At 34.7% G+C, this 20,223-nt stretch overlaps 1 protein-coding gene across 1 annotated transcript; it reads left to right on the top strand.

Annotated features, from left to right (window-relative positions):
- The first annotated feature begins 376 nt into the window (after positions 1 to 376).
- LOC149080764 (transmembrane protein 205-like) lies at positions 377 to 11,283 on the top strand. The gene is made up of 4 exons (XM_089237456.1): positions 377 to 528; positions 4,485 to 4,678; positions 6,179 to 6,339; positions 10,582 to 11,283. The coding sequence occupies exons 1-4, from the start codon at positions 377 to 379 to the stop codon at positions 10,873 to 10,875; spliced, it is 801 nt and encodes a 266-aa protein (XP_089093582.1). The 3' UTR covers positions 10,876 to 11,283.
- Positions 11,284 to 20,223: the final 8,940 nt, after the last annotated feature.

Below are 20,223 nucleotides of genomic sequence, written 5' to 3'. Positions count from 1 at the left end.
ATTTGAAAAATTAACAAGAAACGAAATCTAATTTAAAAAATTAATAATAATGATAATTTAATTTCGTTAATTAATTTTTTTTTTTTTAAAATACGCAATAAATTTTCGCAATATCAAACATCTCAATATTCATTTTGGAAGATTTCTATTTATTAATGTTAAATATTGAATTACATTTTCAACTGTAAATAAGAAAATAAGTCATATTAATTGGCGACAATCGTGAGTGGTAGTTGGCGACGTAAACGGCGAATATTGTGGCAGCGCCGTCAATTGAAGAAGACTTATATATAAAAACAACGCTGCATGGTGAGGATCCTTAACCAGTGATACAGAAAATCGCGATCGCATCTGAAATAAAAAAAAAGTGTCAGCAATGACCAAATCGCATTTTTCTTCAAATATTGACTTGTTGTTGGGCATCATATCTTGGACAATGGCCTCGTGGACAGCCAAAGGAGTTCCTCCAATCAACGGACAGGTCAAAAATTACTCCAATTACAGAAAAGCCGTCGCCGGATGGATGCGGTGAGTCAATTTGAAAATGTTTAAATTTTATACAAATATTTTATACTCCGAATTCGAACTACAAATTTTTCGCAAAAGTTTACTCCCATTAAAATATGCGCATAACAAATCAAATTTATCGGTACAATCAGGGCAATCTTAAGGACCTCGCGGACACTGGGGCCGAAGCGTTTTTGAGAACCTTGAACCCTTTATGTATTTTGAGGGCTGTCAGCATCAAGAGATAATTCCAGGATTGATGAAAACATTCTAGAAATAATAAAAGAATTTTATTATACGAAACCTGTTAGAACTTAATTCTCAAATAATGTTAAAATTTAACTCTGGAAATAATGGGGAAACGAAATTCTAGAAATATGGATAGAATTTAATTCTATAAATATTAAAGGAATTTAATTCTAGAAATATCAAAGGAATTTGTCTATAAATATGTAAAAAATTTGATTCTATAAATATGGGAAGAGTTTAATTCATTAAATATGGGAAAAATTTGATTCTGGAAATGATGTGGCAAAAAATAATGAAAGCAAATTTATTCCAGAAATGATGCGAGAATTTCTCTAGGAATAATAGAAGAATTTACCTCTACAAAACTGTAATTCTAGCAATAATGAAAGAATTCAATTCGGGAAATGGTGGAAGAATTTAATTCTGAAAATAAAGGGTGAATTTGATTTTCTGGAAATAATGGAAGAATTTAATTCTAGAAATAATGAAATAATTTAATTCTAGAAATAATGAAATAATTTAATTCTAGAAATAATGAAATAATTTAATTCTAGAAATAATGAAATAATTTAATTCTAGAAATAATGAAATAATTTAATTCTAAAAATGAAGAAAGGATTTAATTCTGGAAATAGTGGAAGAATTTATTTTTTTTCTGGAAATGATGAAAGAATTTGATTCTATAAATAATGAAAAAATTCAGTTACCTAGAAATAATGAAAGAATTTGCTTTTATAGACAATGTGAGAATTTAATTCTAAAAATGACAAAAAAGAATTTGATTCTGGAACTAATAAAAAAATAATAATTCTAGAAATATTGAGAGCATTTAATTCTGGAGATAATGAAATAATTTAATTCTGGAAATAATGGAAGAATTTAATTATGAAATAATGAAAAAATGTAGTTCTAGAAATAATGAAAGAATTTAATTACAAGAATAATAGGAAAATATACCTAAAGAATTAATGAAAAATTAATTCTATAAATTATGAAAACAACTCAAAATTGATGAAATAAATAATTCCAGAATGAATGAAAGTTCAAATTAATTAAAGAAATAAGTTTAGAGAGTTTCGAAAGAAATAATTTCAGAATCAGTGAAAGGTTTCAATAATTTGGGAGCTCCCGTTTAATTCCTGACCCTACGCGTGAGTACAGTTGGCCCACACGTTAAGATGCCAATGCATGCATTGAATGATTAAAATCAATGAAATACAGTCGAATCCCGTTGTGACGAATACCGTTATAGGGAAAAATCTCGTTTTAACGAACACTTTTCTAATCCCCCACCCCCCATATAAGTTTACATAGGAACAATGCAAAAACCTAGAATTCCTTTATAACGAAATTTCGTTAAAACGAAGCGATTTCTCCGGTCTCTTAGAGTTCGTTATAACGGGATTTGACTGTATGATATCTTTACACTTATGTAGTCCATAGTCACGAGGCCTTCATTTGAAATATCTATTTTATTACATTTATTTTTTTATTACATTATTTTTGAATTTTTCAATTCTCCTTTACGATAAAAGTTCTAATAATATTTAAAATATAATTCTTTGCATAAATTAAGATGAAATTTGTTTTGTACAGTAAATTATATACTTTATATAATAGTTTTTTGCTCAAAAACTTCAAAAATGCCATTTTAAAAATAATATTTTGAATATAAAGACTTTATACAAAGTTAGTTTTATGTCATAATTTCACGATTGTGTTTTCCATCAAATGAAATCACAAATAAAAGTAATTTTATATTTTAAATTTAAAAAAATCATTTCCTATCAAATTAAAAAGAAAATTATATATATCTACTTTTTTAAAGCTAAAATTTATGGGAGTAGAAACAAAAAAATAGTTTATTTTAGTAATTTCCTAAATTAAAATTTAAATATTCACCAGTCTATGATATTAATTATTGTCCCATATTCTGTGATAATTACCAAATGGTATCATACAGTGAAAAATTTGCATAGATAAATTGCATTTCTAATCAATTTTGATTATTTTAAAATATACAGTAAATATATGCGAAATGGATTCAATTAAACTATTTGTAATAAATTTAAATTCTATAACTACTGATATAAATATGCATACCGATTATAAATTTTATGTTGTATAAGCTGCTGAATCAGTATTATTGAAATTTATATAATATAAATTATTGGATAATTAATTAATCAAAAATATTGTTGATCAAACAAATAAATTAAATAAAGATAGTTTGCAATTTATTAGTTTAAAATACTTGTAGACAAATTCCTAAGATTCCTATCATGATAAATAAACAAAGCAGTTAATCACAATTTATAAAACAATGTCATAGCGTCGTAAATTTATTCATAATAAAATGGTTAAAAAATGAACAATTTGATTGTTTTCTTTAAGTAAGAACCAAAAGAATTTGATTAAAATAAAAGAAAAAATCCTTGAAAATGAAAGTAAATAAATAAAAAAAAATCGAGTAGAAATTTGTCTTTATTTTTTAATTAAAGAAATATAATAAATTAATAGAAAATAATAAATAATAAATTAATAAAGAAATTCCAGAAATATAACTAAAAATTCAATATATATTTTTTGAAGATTAAGGTTAACAAAATTATAAAAAAAATAAATATATGAACACAAGAACTGAAAACAAAATTAAATGATAATTTCTCCACAATTTTTGATGTTTTTAGGAATCTTCCAAAAAGATAAAATATTCATCCATTCATTGGATATATAAACAAATTAATTTTGCTGTAATAAAATTTGTTCTAATGAAGAAAGTATTGTAGTTAGCACAAATTTATAAAGTAATGTCATGAATTAGTAATTTCATTCACAATAAAGTGGCTAAAAAAGTTGTAACAAAAACAACGATTAACTAATTTCTTCTTGAAATATGAACCAAAAAATTTGATTGAAAGAAAAAATTATCAAAAATACATAAATAAATAAAAATAATAGAAAAATAATAAATTAGTCGAGAAATTGTGTTATTTTTGAACTAAAAAAACTGAAAATAATAGCAAAATAATAAATTAATCAAAAGACCCTAGAAAAACAATTAAAAACAAGATTTAAACAAAATTAACGTTTTTATTTTAATTTTTAAATTTGTAACATTAATGAAATTTTAATAAAAAAATATAATTATTAAAAAAATATAATTATTAAAAAAATATAATTATTAAAAAAATATAATTATTAAAAAAATATAATTATTAAAAAAATATAATTATTAAAAAATTATAATTTCTTCACAGTTTTGATAATTTTAGAAATTTTCAAAGTCCTAAAATATACGTATATTAATTGGTTGTATATAAAACTATGGGGGGGGGGGATTTTATTGATTTATCAATTATTAAACAATCAATTTTCTGGATGCAAGTACTACTCTGATCCGATTTGATCCTATCCAATATACACTATAACAAATAGAATAGGATTGAACGTTGATGCTTGATCATAACAACGCTAAGTAACCATCACGTAGACATCAAGGGCTCGACGTGCACTTGGTCACGTAGACCCCGTTTTTATTATTACATATACAAAGGAAAAAGAATCTATAAAAAGAAATGAAGAAATTCCACCGTTATTAAAAAAAGAATGGCCCTGCTCTCATTAAAAATCCCGCTATAAAATTAGACCTTTTTTTTTAATTATTTACGGGGAAATATGTAATTATTGTTTTAATACGAATTAATTATTTTTTTGTTTTGTTTCAGATGGATGTTGCAGTTTTCGCAACCAGCTCACGCGTTGACGTTGGTGCTCTCATTGTACTTGGGCTTCCTATTGTTTCCAACGACAAAAGACATTGGTCTCGAAGCTCTAGAGCCTTCGACGTTGAGCAGCGTTTTGTACGTCGCGAGCTTCGCTACGCATTTCGGTACGCAGTTCTGGATGACCTTCGCTTCAGGTACGTAATTATGTGCGCTGTACTTCGTAACTATTGAAGGTGATATTTAAATATTGACACATTTACATCAGTGGCTCTTAACCCTCTTCCACTCACGCATCCCCAGTGCAATACGATTTACCTTCCCGCAACGCCTAGGGCAGTGGTTTTGTGGATTTATCGACAGCTCAGCTCGACGCCCCTTACAATGGCTGGAGACGCCCCCGGGAGCCACAACGCTTCGAGAGCCACTGCCTTAGGTTAATGCGTTTTCTATCCGTTAGAAAAATTAATTCATTGTAATTTATTTAATTACGTTAATTAATTTTACCGTTAATTACATTAATCATACCATCTATTAATATTATGAATTATTTTTTTATCTATGGTAATAGTTTTGGATTTTTTATTTTTTTTAAATTAATTCGAAAACGAAACTAAAAAAATAAATTATTATTATTCTAACATTTTTTCGAATTTGAGAGTATTGTATTGTTCTTTACTTTTCTGGATACCAGCCCGATCAACATTATATATACAGGGTGATTCTGACAAACATTGCCAAACATAAGCTAAAAATCCGATATCACACAGGAGAACATACCGTACATGCGCAAACACCATCCGGAGCCGGCACAGGGAGTTGCGTCACACACTTTTTAAGCAATTCTGAACTCAGCAAGCATGAAGTCACAATTCTGACGAAATACATACGTTAGGGAGCACGTATACACTCAGATCACACATTCTGATATGCACCGATTCGTTAGAAATTCCGCATGGTCTCTTCATGCTTGCTATTACTTCTTAACTCTATATGCACCTCGTGCACACATTCCTCTGCGGAATTTCTAACGATTCAGTAATGTGTGTTCTGAGCGCACGTGTGGCTCCTAACGTTATTATTCATCAGAATCGCGACTGCATGCTTGCTGCCGGGTGCACGCGCTTACGTGAGTTCGGTGTTGGTTTAAAAGGTGTGACTCAACAATTCCTTTAGCGGTTCCGGGTGGCATTTGCACACCTATGTAATTTTGGATTGTTATCGTATACCTGTGAACTACCCTTCAAGTTTAGCGTTGTTTTTCTGAATCACCCTTCATCTGTTCGTTTGGCACTTGATTAGTTTTTTCACAGTTTTTCGAAAGTCATGCTTACGACAGTATCGAATCTAAGCGCAACGTGCTAATAACGAAAGATACAAATGCAAACAAACCGCAAAATACTTTGGGCTTTGATGCGATGGTGTTTTTTCGGAATCGAAATAGAAAGCGATTACAATCTCTAACCGAAAAGAAACATTTTCAACGCAAATTTCCTATGACACATTCTTAGAAAAGCTACAGAAAAAAAAATATACAAAACATTCTCATCTCATTCACATTTCATCTCATCATTTCACATTTCCTGAGTAATGAGTCAATAAGTATACACATATATATATTTTCACAACAGGGAACTCCCTGTTAAAACCACTGGTTTAGAGGTACACAGTATTGACGTTGTATTTTCTTTCAACAGGTCTTGTACTATTCTTCACCCTACCAAGGCATACTTTTGGACAGGTACAGAGATGCCTATTCCCGAAATACTTCTTCGTCAATGCAATTCTCTCGGCTGTGACTTTAGTATTGTTCTTGTTGCATCATCCGAGTTGGACTCGAGGAGATCATAAAGTACAGGTAACTGCCTATCTATACCGAACATTGAAAAACCAGATACACCCAACTTCACATCCCTCAGAGAGATATTGAAGTGTTCTCGAATGAGGGATGTGTCCGGAAATTTTTTAAATAAAAAGAAACAAAATTATCTATACTGAAAAATGTATCGTAGTTTTCGTACGACGGCTATACGTGGCTATATCTAAAGCTACTAGAGATTCGCAGAATTTTCCACTTTTAGAAATGCGAGAATAAGTTTAAAACGTCTCACGTACTTGTGCCGAGTCTCGTGACCCCTTGAGCCCTACTTTATACATTTGGAGGTAGGTCGTTCGTGTAAAAAAAGAAAACAAAATATACAGGGTGTTTCAAAAAGAATCAATCTATTTGAAATGCGTCTATTACGAAGAATATTTATTTTATATTACATGGCTAATCAAAGTTTTTAAAAACCAAATTCAAGGTGTTGAATATCTCCACCTTGGAATGCACACGGCATATGTCTGTACGGTAGTCAAACTCGTCGTAAACTTTTACGAGCATGTTTGTCTCCACTGCTGCTGTTATGCGTATCTTTAGTTCGGCTAATGTAGCTGGAAGGGGACATAAACGTATTCTTTTATTAATACCCACAAGAGGAAATCGGACACTGTGAGGTCCGGCTATCATGGAGGCCATTGATGTTTAATTGAAGGTCGTACGGCCGATCCATCGTTTAGGAAGGCGATTGTTCAAAAATTCTCCAACGTCCAAGCTCCAGTGTGATGGTGCTCCGTCCTGCTGGAAAATGAAGTCATCCGAATTGGTTTCTAACTATGGGAAAAGCCATACCTGTCGGCAACTGCAAGAAACTCGAGATTTCCCTCTTCCTACCTATACATTATTCGATCAAAACGGATTGAAAGCTGAATAGTTATGATTTTTTTTTAAATCGGATGATTCTTTTTGAAACACCCTGTATTACAATGAACAAATTTATTATTTTTATTATACTTAATGTGTAGAAATGCTGAAGAATGTTTGTCTACATGAAAATATGGAATCACACAGATTCAAATCACCCTCAAAAGTAATGTGAAAATTCGTAAACCAATGAAGGAACTCGAAAAACAAAAGAAAACTCAAAACTTATGAAAATTTGAAATTAATGGAAGAAATAATTTGAGAACTAACGAAAATTCAGAGTCTATATAGAAAATTGAGTCGAAAATTGATGAGAAAAATCATTCCAGAATTAACAAAAATTCAAGAATAACGAAAGAAATAATTTTAGAACAAATTAAAATTCAGAATTAACGAGAGAAATAATTTTAGAATAAATTAAAATTTTCACAATTAATGAAAGAATGATAGGAAACCAGTGACAAAAAAATCTAGAATTAATGAAAATTTGGAATTGAAGAAAATTAAAATCAATGACAAAAATAATTCTAAACTTAAGAAGCCGGAGCTTAGTGAAAGGGCCCAGTTGCCCCAGGGCGGCCATGCTGGTTGAAATCACTGACTTGTAATAAGTACACTGCTGGCCACCCAAATTGCAACACCAAGAAAGACAAGAGATATCGCAACAATATTTATTTTGTAGATAACATGTTGACCAAGCATCAAATGATTAAATTTATAGACTTCTGTGAAGTGTGGTTCCTGCCAAAATCAATAGCCAGAGTAGCCGCCATTGTTGGAGATCACCGCTGCCACACGCCTCGGCATTGATTCAAAGAGACTTTGGATGTGTTCTTGATGTACAGCAGACCAAGCAGCTTCCACGCGTTGCCAAAGTTGATCTGGTGTGGCAGCTGGGGATGTAATCTGGGTCAATCGTTGAGCAGCCATGGACCACATGTTTTCTATCGGCGAAAGATCCGGAGAGCGAGCTGGCCAGGGAAGCAATTCAATCTGGCGATTGACGAAGAACCTTTGGACAATGCGTGCCACGTGTGGTCGCGCATTATCCTGTTGAAATATGGCTGTGGGCAAGCCCTGAAGGTAAGGAAGGACAACTGGCTCCAACACCTCGGAGATGTAGCGCTGGCTTTTTAAAGTACCGGCAATGCGTACTAGAGGAGTGCGAGAGTGATATCCAATACCGCCCCATACCATAATACCCGGTGCAGGACCAGTGTGGCGGTGCATAACGCAGCTGTTCAGCATCCTCTCTCCACGGTGTCTCCAGACTCGAATCTGACCATCGTGGTGTTGCAGACAGAAGCGTGACTCGTCAGTAAAGACAATTTCATTCCATTGTGCCGTCCACATCCTTCTTTCATCGCACCATTGGCGGCGGAGACGTCTGTGGTTCTGCGTCAAGGGTAGACGAAGCAAAGGACGTCTTGCGGACAGACCACTCTGCTGTAAACGGCGTCGAATGGTACGCGCAGACACTGGATGATGCGGTACAGACTGAATGTGCTGTGCTATGATTCGTGATGTGGCTGAGCGATCCGTCACTGCCATACGCCTGTCATCACGTGAAGTGGTGCACTGAGGTGGATGCGATCGAACACGTCGGTCCCTCCTGCATCCAACGATCACATATCCGCATTACAGTTGTTTGGTTTCGTCCAACACGACTACCGATTTCCCTGAAAGATAATCCACAATCTCGGTAGGCCACTATCCTTCCTCTGTCGAACGCGGATGCTTGATCAAAAGATGATCGCTGTTTTCTACGAGGCATAATTGATCGTTTTTTTGAAAAAACCACAAGAAAAACACAATTGCCGTACTTCAAATCGTCGAAATCTCCAAGCCTTAAATAGCGCTTTGAAGTGGCGCCACAGGCGCGCGTGATGTGCGTCTGCGCTGAAATTCTAATAATTTGCATATCTCACCTCCGCTAATGCATGTTGTAAATTTCATATTATTTGCATGCTTCCTTCAGGGTGTTGCATTTACGGTGGCCAGCAGTGTACTTTCTCATTTCTTAACTCTTACCTCTGAAATACCCCACATTCCTCTAAAGTTTCACATCAGTGGCTTCTTAATTGGTTCTCCAATGAGGCGAAATTGGTTCTCCGAAATAATTGAGAAAATTTTCGTACATAATAAAACTATATATATTTTTCAAATATTGCGGTTCATGTCATTGATCATTGATAATTGATCGGATCAACGTGATGATATACTTAAAATAATTAAATTTGTATATCAAGTCACTGTAGTTTTGATAAAAAAAATTGATAGACTTTTAATTGACTTTAAATGTAAAAAACAAATTTCATATATTATTTTTAAATTTCAAAAATTATTTTATTACATAGTATAAAAATATTTCACATTAGGAATGCTCAACGTCCAACCCGCAGGTCAAATACTGCCCGCCAAGGGGTTCCATCCGGCCTGCAGGCGTTCCGGTTCAAAAGTATCCAATGCAAGCAACATGATAAATATCTTGGCCGACCAAGGTATAAATTCATCGTTTAAAAATACGGGATAGTGTTGTCAACGGAAAAGTTGCCAATTACAGCAGAAAAATACTGTCAAATGTTAGGAAAGCTTACATTTAAAGCCAAAAAAAAAATTGTCAAAGGCAATTATCGCTAAAATTGCTATAAAATCGCCAATTGCCAGAAAATGATAGGTACTGAGAGTCAATTTCACCAAAAACACGTATATGGTTGACTAAATATGTGAGACAAATATATTTATATACTTTTTATCAATTATATATGAGAATCATAATCATCAAAAGATAGTTTATGAGTCATTAAAATAATCTTAATTCTTAATTTCAAAAATTCAATTAAGCTTTATATAAAATAAGGGGAAAAACGGGACATTTTATAAAAAAAAAAGCTGGAACAGCCAAAATATTAGGGGAATATCCCATAAAATACTTGTCATATGGGCACTCTTTGAAAGTAAAAATATTTGGCCCACAAGCGCAGCAATACAGTCGACGCTCGATATAACGACCCCGTTCGTCCCGTCGCAAATGGATGTTTTATTGGGAGGATCGTTACATCGAAAGTAGAACATATATGGTAATCGTTCTGTGCGATCATTTGGAACCTATTCTATCGGTCGTTGTAATGGAATGGTCGCTATAACATGGGGTCTTTATAACGAGCGTTGACTGTATCATCGCAGATCGGGCCCGTGGACTGAAAAAAAGCTATGAATTTCTGTTATACAGTGAAAAAATAAGCAGTCAAAGCTTTTAGTTCGTGACACTTTCGCAATGAGGTATGCTTAAAGTTAAATTTTTTTCACAATTGAATTACATATAGACTATATAAGGGTTTGATATTCTATTTTCAGACATGGACGTTGTTGACTTGTTTCCTCGTGGAGATCGGCACCAGGTTGTACATTGTACCGGGTCTCCTGAAAGCTCTCGACGAAAGGATGAGATTGGAAGAAAGAGCCGGTGTCGGCATGGAAGTCGGCTACCATAATCCCGGCCCTCTAGCAAGATGTCCACATTACAGAGCCGTCAACAAGAGGTTCCGAGTGTACCATGGTGTTTGCGCAACTGCCAACGTCATATCCATGGCGTGCAGCGCCCTGCACCTGTACTTTGTGTCAACACAGTTAAGGATGGCTCTTACGTGACATAAAGACACACCACAGAATAGAAAATTTCCGAGAACATGAACAAAAAAGCAACAACGGAGACATTTAAAAATCAGTATTAAAAGTAGAATGTTCTAGAAACAATATTTACTTCTCTTTTTTTTTTCGGATCTCGCTTCCAAAGATGGAGGGAAACAAATTTACAAAATGTCAGAAATTTCGTGGTCATTAAAATAAAGTAAAGGTAAAGCAGTACAGGACCACGAGTTTTAGTTTCGTTTTACGATTCGTATCGATTTACATGTTTTATTTATTTCGTTTTATTTCATCTTTCTAAATTAAATTGTGTGTTTTCATTTTGGTCACGTGATTATTTGTTGTTCATTGGTGGTACAGCTGTGGCTGAGAGAGAAACGGCAGAATGATAAATTATAACTTTTTTACATACCTTATGTCTCTGTCTTTTTCATTTGTTGTGACTGTTTATAATAGCTAAAATAAAAAGATAAATTTATCAAAATCATTGGGGCACGTGTTCAGTTACGTAAATTAGTTAGAATCAATGGAGGTTTCTTAAACTTTAAGATTTAAAGCTTTTTACTTTCATTAAAATTTGACCAATACGTTGATATTTAATATTAATTATTTATAAATTCCTTAGTTAATTTTTTAATAATATTTATGTATTGGTATAAGAGGTCAGAGTCTGAGTTACAAAAGATATTTAAATAAATAATGGGTTGGGGGCGGGCGCTGTACGTTGGTGACATTCCAAAAATTTAAATAGGATGAATCGTTTCCGACATTTTTATAGCGGTAAGAAAATTTCATTTATTGTTCTAAATTTCAACTCTAAATAACTTAATTGAATATCAAATAAATTACCACTATTTCGTTTCAATCAAGTGGAATATCTGATAGTGATGTCGCAATGGATATTCAACTTGAAATTTTTTAATATCACAGGTCTACAAAAAATATTTTTTGAAAGCTTTTTTTAGTTTTGATAACTGATTTTTTTTATGTTATTTTCGGTGCCAGTTCCAAAAATTTAATCCATTTTTTTCTATCACGTGAGGTTTTTTAGCAAAAGGATTTCATATCTTGGGAGAAATAACTCAAATCCAAACACTCTGGAATTTTTATTTTTATCACCTCATATAAATACATACTTTACATTTAACGTGTGTATCCCCCAAATGGTGAAAAGCAACATACAATATTCTATAAATAACATGATTTATAAGTATAATATTAATTTTACATATACAGTATCTACATTTATATGACGGAAAAAATTAGACCGAATAGTGGAGTAAAAACCTGCCCCAAAATAATGTCAAACACTCATCTAGGTAGGCATCGATTCAACACGTTTTTGGTAATGCTGCAGATGAATATCTTGCCGCAATTTGAAGATCACCCGTTCAAGTTCTAAAACACTGTTGTATTGCTTGCCATGCTCATACACTTTACGTGCCACTGTAGCCCCACATGTTTTCCATCGGATTGAGGCAGCACCTCCTAGAGATAGAAGGCCCCCCGCAGTCTGCTTGTGACGTCAGTAAGTAGTCCATTTTCACTCAGAATATTCATGGGGGAAAAATTCCCTGCTCGTGACAGTATCATCGTTGTGAGGAAAAGAAATGATCGGGCTCAGAATTGGCGATTTCTATGCCCTCACATCCAATCACTATGCGGTGTTTGTGAGCCAATCGGGAAGATTCTATGCCAAAATAAAAAGAAGCGAAACGGGATGCTGCGTTTCAAAATGCGGCAAACTTGCTAGGCAGTCTGAATGACGTTTATGCCAAACAAACAGTGCAGAGGCTTTCCATCTCTAGGAGGTGCTGATTGAGGTCTGGAGAACATGTGGGCCAGTCCATCGCTGGAATGCCATTCGCAATGAACCATTCCCAGGTCGATTTGCATTGTGAGGGGTTGCATTGACTTTTTGAAATTGAGCTGTGGAGCCATTCTAAGTTTCAAAAAATGGAAGTAGATACTATTTCAACAGTTCCCGATATGTCTGAGCATTCAGACGTTCAGATAACGGTTCGCTTCTGAAATATAGATAGAATTCTATGAAAAATTCTTCTTCACTGAAAAATCAGACACAACACTAGATGCGCACTCACTTAGACTGTTAGGTACACACACTTACACTTCCAACACAACTCACTAGGTAGTAAATTGCCCATGGTGATAGACCTGAGTTGCGCTCGGTTTGAAAGAAAGACGTTCAGATATAACCACTAACTGCACTTTTCCACTAGCACTGAACGCACCCCAGACACCTCCGCCTCCTTGTAGACGCTTAAGGTAACTTTTCTGATATCATACCAATAATATTTCCAGCCATCTGGACCGTACGAACTAAACTTTTTTTCATCACTCCAAATGACATTAATGCTACTTGGAAGTCCATGACATATGTTATTTCGCCCAGCATTTATGATGCTCGCCAAGTTTCGGACAAGTAAGCATTTTGCGATGGCAGATGCATTTATAACGCTGAAGAACACGGTGAACTGCAGACTCAGATACATTCACGTCAGGAAAAGATTATTACTTCCTTAAACTTATGGAAGAGTTATTTACTTTGCGTAGAATGGCATTTTCAGTCAACACAGGAAGACGATCTTCAGTCTTTCTGGTGCTACACAGTTTCTTTAATTTTAAATAATTAGAAAATACTGGTCGGGATCAGCAAATTGACTTTGAAATCACTCGAAACGACAGCTTATACCAATGAAATGCATCAATTTTGTTTCGTTTTCGAGCTTTTTAAAGGTTTTTCCTCTACCCATTATGAAAAATAAAAAACGCAAAATAAAATTCGAGACAGAAAACTAAGCAGTTGCCGATACAATACAATTGATTTTTTTCCCCCTTCCCCTCCAGTCTTGCGGAGAAGACTCACTGCTCAAATGCCTAGGTGGTTCCAGGGACGTAGCGTACCTTCTAGGAGCCCCGGGGCAGGCAGATATTTTCTTGGGACCCCCCTTAAAACGGAAAAATTATGCAAAATAAGTGTACATTTTTTTGTGAGGGCCCCTATTCGGCTCGGCGCCCTGGGACAGTGCCCCGATTGACCCAGCCTAGTTACGGCCCTGGGTGGGTCTATCATTTTAGGGACACTTTCGGGAATTTTTTTATCCTTTGAAATTTCAAAAAAAAGAAAATTCTGAAATGATTTAATACTAGAAATAAAATACAAATTTAATTTTCGGTATTATAAGCAGATCTCATCAAGATAAACTTATTTAGGGAAAAACCACACACAAAAAATACAGATGGCTCTATCATTTTGGGACACACGACACACCTTATATCCTAGCTCTGTCATTATAATGATAGGTCCTAGAATCAATAAACTTGTCTTTTTGGCAATGATTTACTTTATTTATTCATTACGCACAGTTTCAATGTCATTTATATACTGCTTATGTATTACCATTGAAATTTGATTTTCTGCCATCTCAGAAAGTAGAGGCAATATGACAAAACTAATGCAGATTCGGAATTAGCACTCCAAAATCATTCTAAAATCGCTGAAATATCTTTGGCAATTATTTACTACATTGTACACAGTATCGATAGGATTCGTATATGCTGCCTATTGAGATTGAATTTTCAACTTTTTCTCAAAAACTAGACGTGATGGAATTTTTCAAAATTTTCAGCAGTAATAAGTATTCAAAAAACTAAAAAACACTAATTATTTTAAGCTTTTTCATAACAGACCCGTGTAAAATCGGGTCAAGTTAACTCAACTACAAACTTAATATTTTTTTTAATTGACTTATAGACTTATTGGAATTTTCATAAAAAGTTTTTCGGTACATCCTTAGTACAATTTTATGGAAAACTAATCAAATGATTGCAATGTTAGAAACTTATTTTGTTGTACAAAATCATGGTATGCAGGATGATTACTTACGTCCCTTGGCTGCAAAATACTACTACTACTACTAAACCACACATGTACCTCGTCCATATTCCTCTGAGGAACCTCTAACGAATCCGTACATGCTGGAATGTGCGTGTACGTGTAGTGAAACCTGACGTGAAGTTTGTTTCTGTGTAATGCTTGTTGTGTGTAGTGCTGCCATCTGTCACCAGTTTTTCTAACTATGAGTGAAGTGTAATGATGGAATAATTGTATCGTTGCTGCAAAGTACTGGCGATCCCTTGATCATAGACGCGTATTTCCAATTAGAAAAAGTATCCAGAGAACATAGAAGATCTCAGATACGTCGTTCATGTTGCGATGGGTTTTATGGTTATTAAAATTTAAAACATAACGTTTTATTAGGTCACCCCGTTCAGAAAATACCTAATTGAAAAGCGGTTGCTCTGCCTCTCCTGAACTCTCCAGCAATATAAACTGTATAAATAATCAATGTATATAAACAATCAATAAAATAGCATCATAACATCACACAAATAAGTTTATCACTTGAGTTTGTGTGCTGCCAACGGGACACTCTCCGCCAGTCCAGGACATACCTATGACATTTTACACAACTCGTCCGTTTCCTGTTTGGATAGAATTACAGTCAAACCTCGTTAATGGGTGATTCTTGGAGAAGCAAAAACGTCACTCCCTCCCGTAAGCGGAGTGACCCGATAAACGGAGCCCGCTATTTGCTCTATTTGTCCCATTGATAGGATTACCAGATTCGAAAACAGTATAGGACACCTGACCGCACACCCTTAGTGACGTCATTTATACCCATTTTCACAATAGATAGCGCCACTGTTCCGACCAAATAAAACTGTTTCCACAACAATAATTCTTCCCACTGCACTGCTAAAAAAAATCAAAAGCAGACAAAAATCTGGGAATTTTGCTGGCTATTGGCAGAGCCGTCTTAAGAGTATCATGGGATCCCGGGCCAAGTGATTTTTCTGAGGCCTTACCTGGCCAATTCTCGAAAAATTCAACTAATTTTCGTTTTTCTGGGAGCCCCTCTTCTCTTGAGGCCTCCAGGCCTTGCCACGACCTCCTATATAACCAGTTATCTAGGTGGTCGTGGCCTTGCCCGGGTGGGCCCATGCGTTACGACGGCACTGCCTATTGGTGAATGCGTGTGGGAGAAAAGAAATACACTAAAACACTCAATATCAATGAAGAAATATGCGTTTCAAAGTGGGGGGAAAAAAAAACCAAAATAATTCTGGAAACCTTTGAAAAGGAGGACAAAACTGCGAATTTTCCAAACCGTAGGAGGACGCTTGAAATGACAAAAAAAAAAGAGGACGTGTCCTCCTAAACTCCTAAAGTAAGACGGTTGGTAACCCTTCCCATTCATGCACAAACACATATAAAACCAAGTATTTTGTTACTCAAACGAGTATAATCTTAGAAATTTATTAATTTAAGTTTTTCATTAATTTGTATTATTTAAATTTTATATAATAGAGAAATAAGTAATAAATGGTTTTAAAAGCTTTTCATTAATTTATTAAAGTGTTTGGTGTTCGCCAATACGCATCTACATGGCCCTCACAAGGGGTGGGCTGACAAGGCTCCAGCCCTGGGGCCCGGGACGATTTTTACTTTTTTGTTTTTTCACGCTGTAAATTCATCATAAAGGGGGCCCGTGTAAATCTGATCGGGGGCCCGCATAAAATCCTGGCCTGGGAGCCTGGATGTCGGGGCCATGCGCATCTATTACTATAAATACAGTCGAATCCCGTTATAACGAAATCCAAGAGCCCGGAGAAATCACTTCATTATAACGAAATTCCAAGTTTTTTGTAGGGATCAGAAAAGTGTTCGTTAAAACGGGATTCCACTGTATGTGATTTGCTGATCCAAATTCAATTTTATTCTTTACAACTTCATCTTCAAAATTTTAGGCAACTTTTTTCAATAATTATTTCTTACTGAGAAAAATAATACCTCCTTTTTTATAGAAAAATATCCCTTTAACGTTTGGAAAGGGGTGAAATCACCCTTTAAAATTGTATTGTCTTGTCGGATAACACTGTAAGTGTCCATTCAGTCATATGTGAGTTCAGTTCTCACTGGTGGGAATAGATGGCGACACTCTTTACACTCGAAAAGTGATTGATTCAAACAGCGGGGTATTCATAGGATGACCATATGTCCTTTATTTCATGGGACAGTCCCGATTTTCTTCTGCTTTTTTTGGCTGTCCCGACTTTTTTGTAGAAATGTCCCGGTTTTTCGCGTATTTTCAACGAAGCCATCATTGATTTGTGAATAAAAAATCAATTTTATTCACAAATCAATGATTAAAATTACCTCAGAAATTACATTACGATAATTGTAGGGTGACCATACGTCTCGTATTTCCGGGACAGTCCCGGTATTTTCTGTTTTTTTTGGCTGTCCCGATTTTTTTGGCAAAAAAATCCCGGTTTTTCCCGTATTTTGCTTACTTGAATTTTTATTCTTTATTGAAGTCAAAGATTGAAATTATTTATCAACTTATAAATTATATTATGATAATCACACCTATAAATGAGAATATTAATCTCCCACATTTGTCTTAGTGAACGTTTTTTTTCGTGGAATTCATTTTAATCCACTGCAATTAGCAGTAATGCTGCATTGTGATTTTTCCATTATTTCAACAATATTTGGCGACTTTGTTCGGTTTTGGCGTCATTTTTTAGATAATTGGCGATGGCCCGTATTTCTCTAGAGGAAATATGGTCACCCTAGGTAATTGCGACTACAAACAAAAATATGCATCTCACACCTTTGTCTTTAACGCCCACGTTGGGAATCAATGGAGTAATGCAGCGGTTCTCAACCTTTTCTGAATCTCGGAGCCCGCTTCAGTGAATAATTTCTCTGGCGGAGCCCTGTTTAACTCGAAGTGCCCTTTTTAGTATATCGTTGATATGGCGGTACCCTTTAGGCCTCTTTTTTGTTTGTTTATCGAATTTATTTTATTGTTCCGAGTGGCCGCTGAGCCCCTGGGAAGTGCACACGGAGCACCGGTTGAGAACCGCTGCTCTAGAATACTTAAAGACATTAATTTTTAAAAATATTGTTGGTACTTTGAAAATCGGAAGTGCCTTATGTGGTGATGACGAAGCTCATGTATAAAAAACTAAATTCTTAATTCAGCTTTGTTCCTTATAGACTGACCTGAAAGATCAAACTTCCAGTTCAGTAATAACAAAGGACCTCCACACAAGCAGAAGACTGGTAAGATCGTAAAAAGTGAATTTTTCCACTAACACTTTATAGTAATGTGCTGCCATCTAATGTCAAATTTAAAAGTGACTCATGTGGTGATGATGAAGTTTAAAATAAAAAACTATGTTCTTTATTCCGCTCAGTTCCTTATAAACAAAGCTCATAAACTGAACTGGAAATTCAAACTAAAAGTTCGGTTATTTTATCTGGGCATAAGGGGACATCCAAAACGAATTACCTGTTAATGAGCAGACGACAGACGAGAAGTCGGTTCCCTACAAGCTAAGCTCACAAACAGAACTGGAAGTTTGAACTCCCAGTTCAGTAATTTTTTCCGGAAACAAGGAGACGTCCAAAACAAGTAACCTGGTGAGGAGCAGACGACAGAGATTCTCAGGCTTGCATCGAGCTAATATTACTGGATGGAGCTTCCAGCCGCCGCGACTGCAGCGACATCAAATGTGAGGCGTGACTCAACGAAAACAAAGTTCCCGCCCAAAGCCGCTTGAAAGCTCTTAATGCAGCTTTAATGCAACTCTTAATGCAGCTTTGTTCCCGCCTGGCGATTTGCACATAGAAATGCAATACAGTTCGGTCTCTAAATATTGGGTTTTAAAGATTTAAAAAGAAGGATAAAGAACTCATCTAAAGGTGAAAAAAGATTAAGTTATTTATTTCATTAATACTGGAATAATTTCTTTCATTAATGCGGAATAATTTATTTCATCAATTCTTGATTTTCCTCCATTAATTCTGGAATTGTTTCCTTTATTAATTATTATTTCTTTTATTACTTCTGGAATAATTGCGTTCATCAATTCTGAATTTTTTTCTTTCATTAATGCTGAAATTATTTCTTTTATTGATTCTGAAATTATATCTCAATTCTGGAATTGTCTCTTTCATTAAATTTGGAATTATCTCTTTTTCATTAATTTTGGAATTATCTCTTTTTCATTAATTTTGGAATCATCTCTTTCCTTCATTCTGGAATTATCTTTCATAAATTTTATTATTCATTAATTCTTCAAGTGATAATTCAATTTTGGAATTATCACTTTTATCAATGCTGAAATTATCTCTTTCATTAATGCTGAAATTATCTCTTTCATTAATTTTGGAATTATCTCATCGATGCTGAAATTATTTTTTCATGTTCTCAGCACTGCCAAGGCGGAGACTGCTGATGTCATACCCTCTCCAGTAATATAAGCTCGATGGAGGCTTGATTTATATACTTTTGGTGCTGCCATCTAATCTCGAAATTTCAGGCAACTCGTGCGATGTGTGTGAGAGAGAGAGAGAGGGAGGGAGGGGGAGAGAGAGAGAGAGAGATTCGTACATTTGCAACAATCGATTATATGTAGAAAAAAATTATCATTTCTTTCCACAAAAACATTCGGACAATATGAATGATCGAACAAATAGGTGAAAATACGGATTATGTGGTCTTCAGATAGGGTCACCAGATTCAAAACGGAAAAAAGAGGATGCCTGGTGCAAACCTTAGGCAGTGCCGTCTTAACGCATGCTTCCCGCACTCCGGGCAGTGCCCGAAGGGCCTCAAGAGAAGAGGTGCCTCAGAAAAACGAGATGTAGTTGAATTTTTCAGATAGGGCCTCGAAAAAAATCCCTTCGCTCGGGGGCCCATGATGCTCCTAAGACGATCCTGCCTGTCAGCCACACCCTTGTGAGGGTCATGGAATTCCAGTACTTGATTCCTTTACTTCTATTAATTTACATTAATTAAACAAAAACAGCAATAAAAAATTTGAAAAATGATCAAAGTTATCGAATTGCAACGTATATTTGATAATGAGATGATGAAGTGCTTTAAAAGTATGACAAAATTCATGCCTGTTCAATACGGTTCGAGCCACAATACGGCAGGTGGACCACACGCTAATTATTAATAATTTAGGAATTTTGTAAAATTAATTTAAATGCCAAGTTATGGGCCTGGCCAAAGCCTAGACATTGGCCAGGCCAATTTAGAATGAAATTGTTCAATTCACGAACTGGCCAATTTCGGTCTTTGGCAGTAGCATATATAAATTTATTATACATTCTATTAGCAGAACTTCAGATTCAAAAAGTTTTCATGTCATTGTGTGTCAATTGCCATATCAACCATGCGATACTAGAAATTTTTGCTACAGGTTGAATAATTTTTATCGATACATAAATAATAACGACACATCATA

Source organism: Pholcus phalangioides, unplaced genomic scaffold (assembly GCF_987345545.1).
Source record: "Pholcus phalangioides strain wild (caught in Gottingen) unplaced genomic scaffold, Ppha-v1.0 ptg000010l_1, whole genome shotgun sequence".
Taxonomy (NCBI): domain Eukaryota; kingdom Metazoa; phylum Arthropoda; class Arachnida; order Araneae; family Pholcidae; genus Pholcus; species Pholcus phalangioides.
Note: the sequence above shows the minus strand (reverse complement) of the source record. Positions and strands in the feature narration are given on the sequence as shown.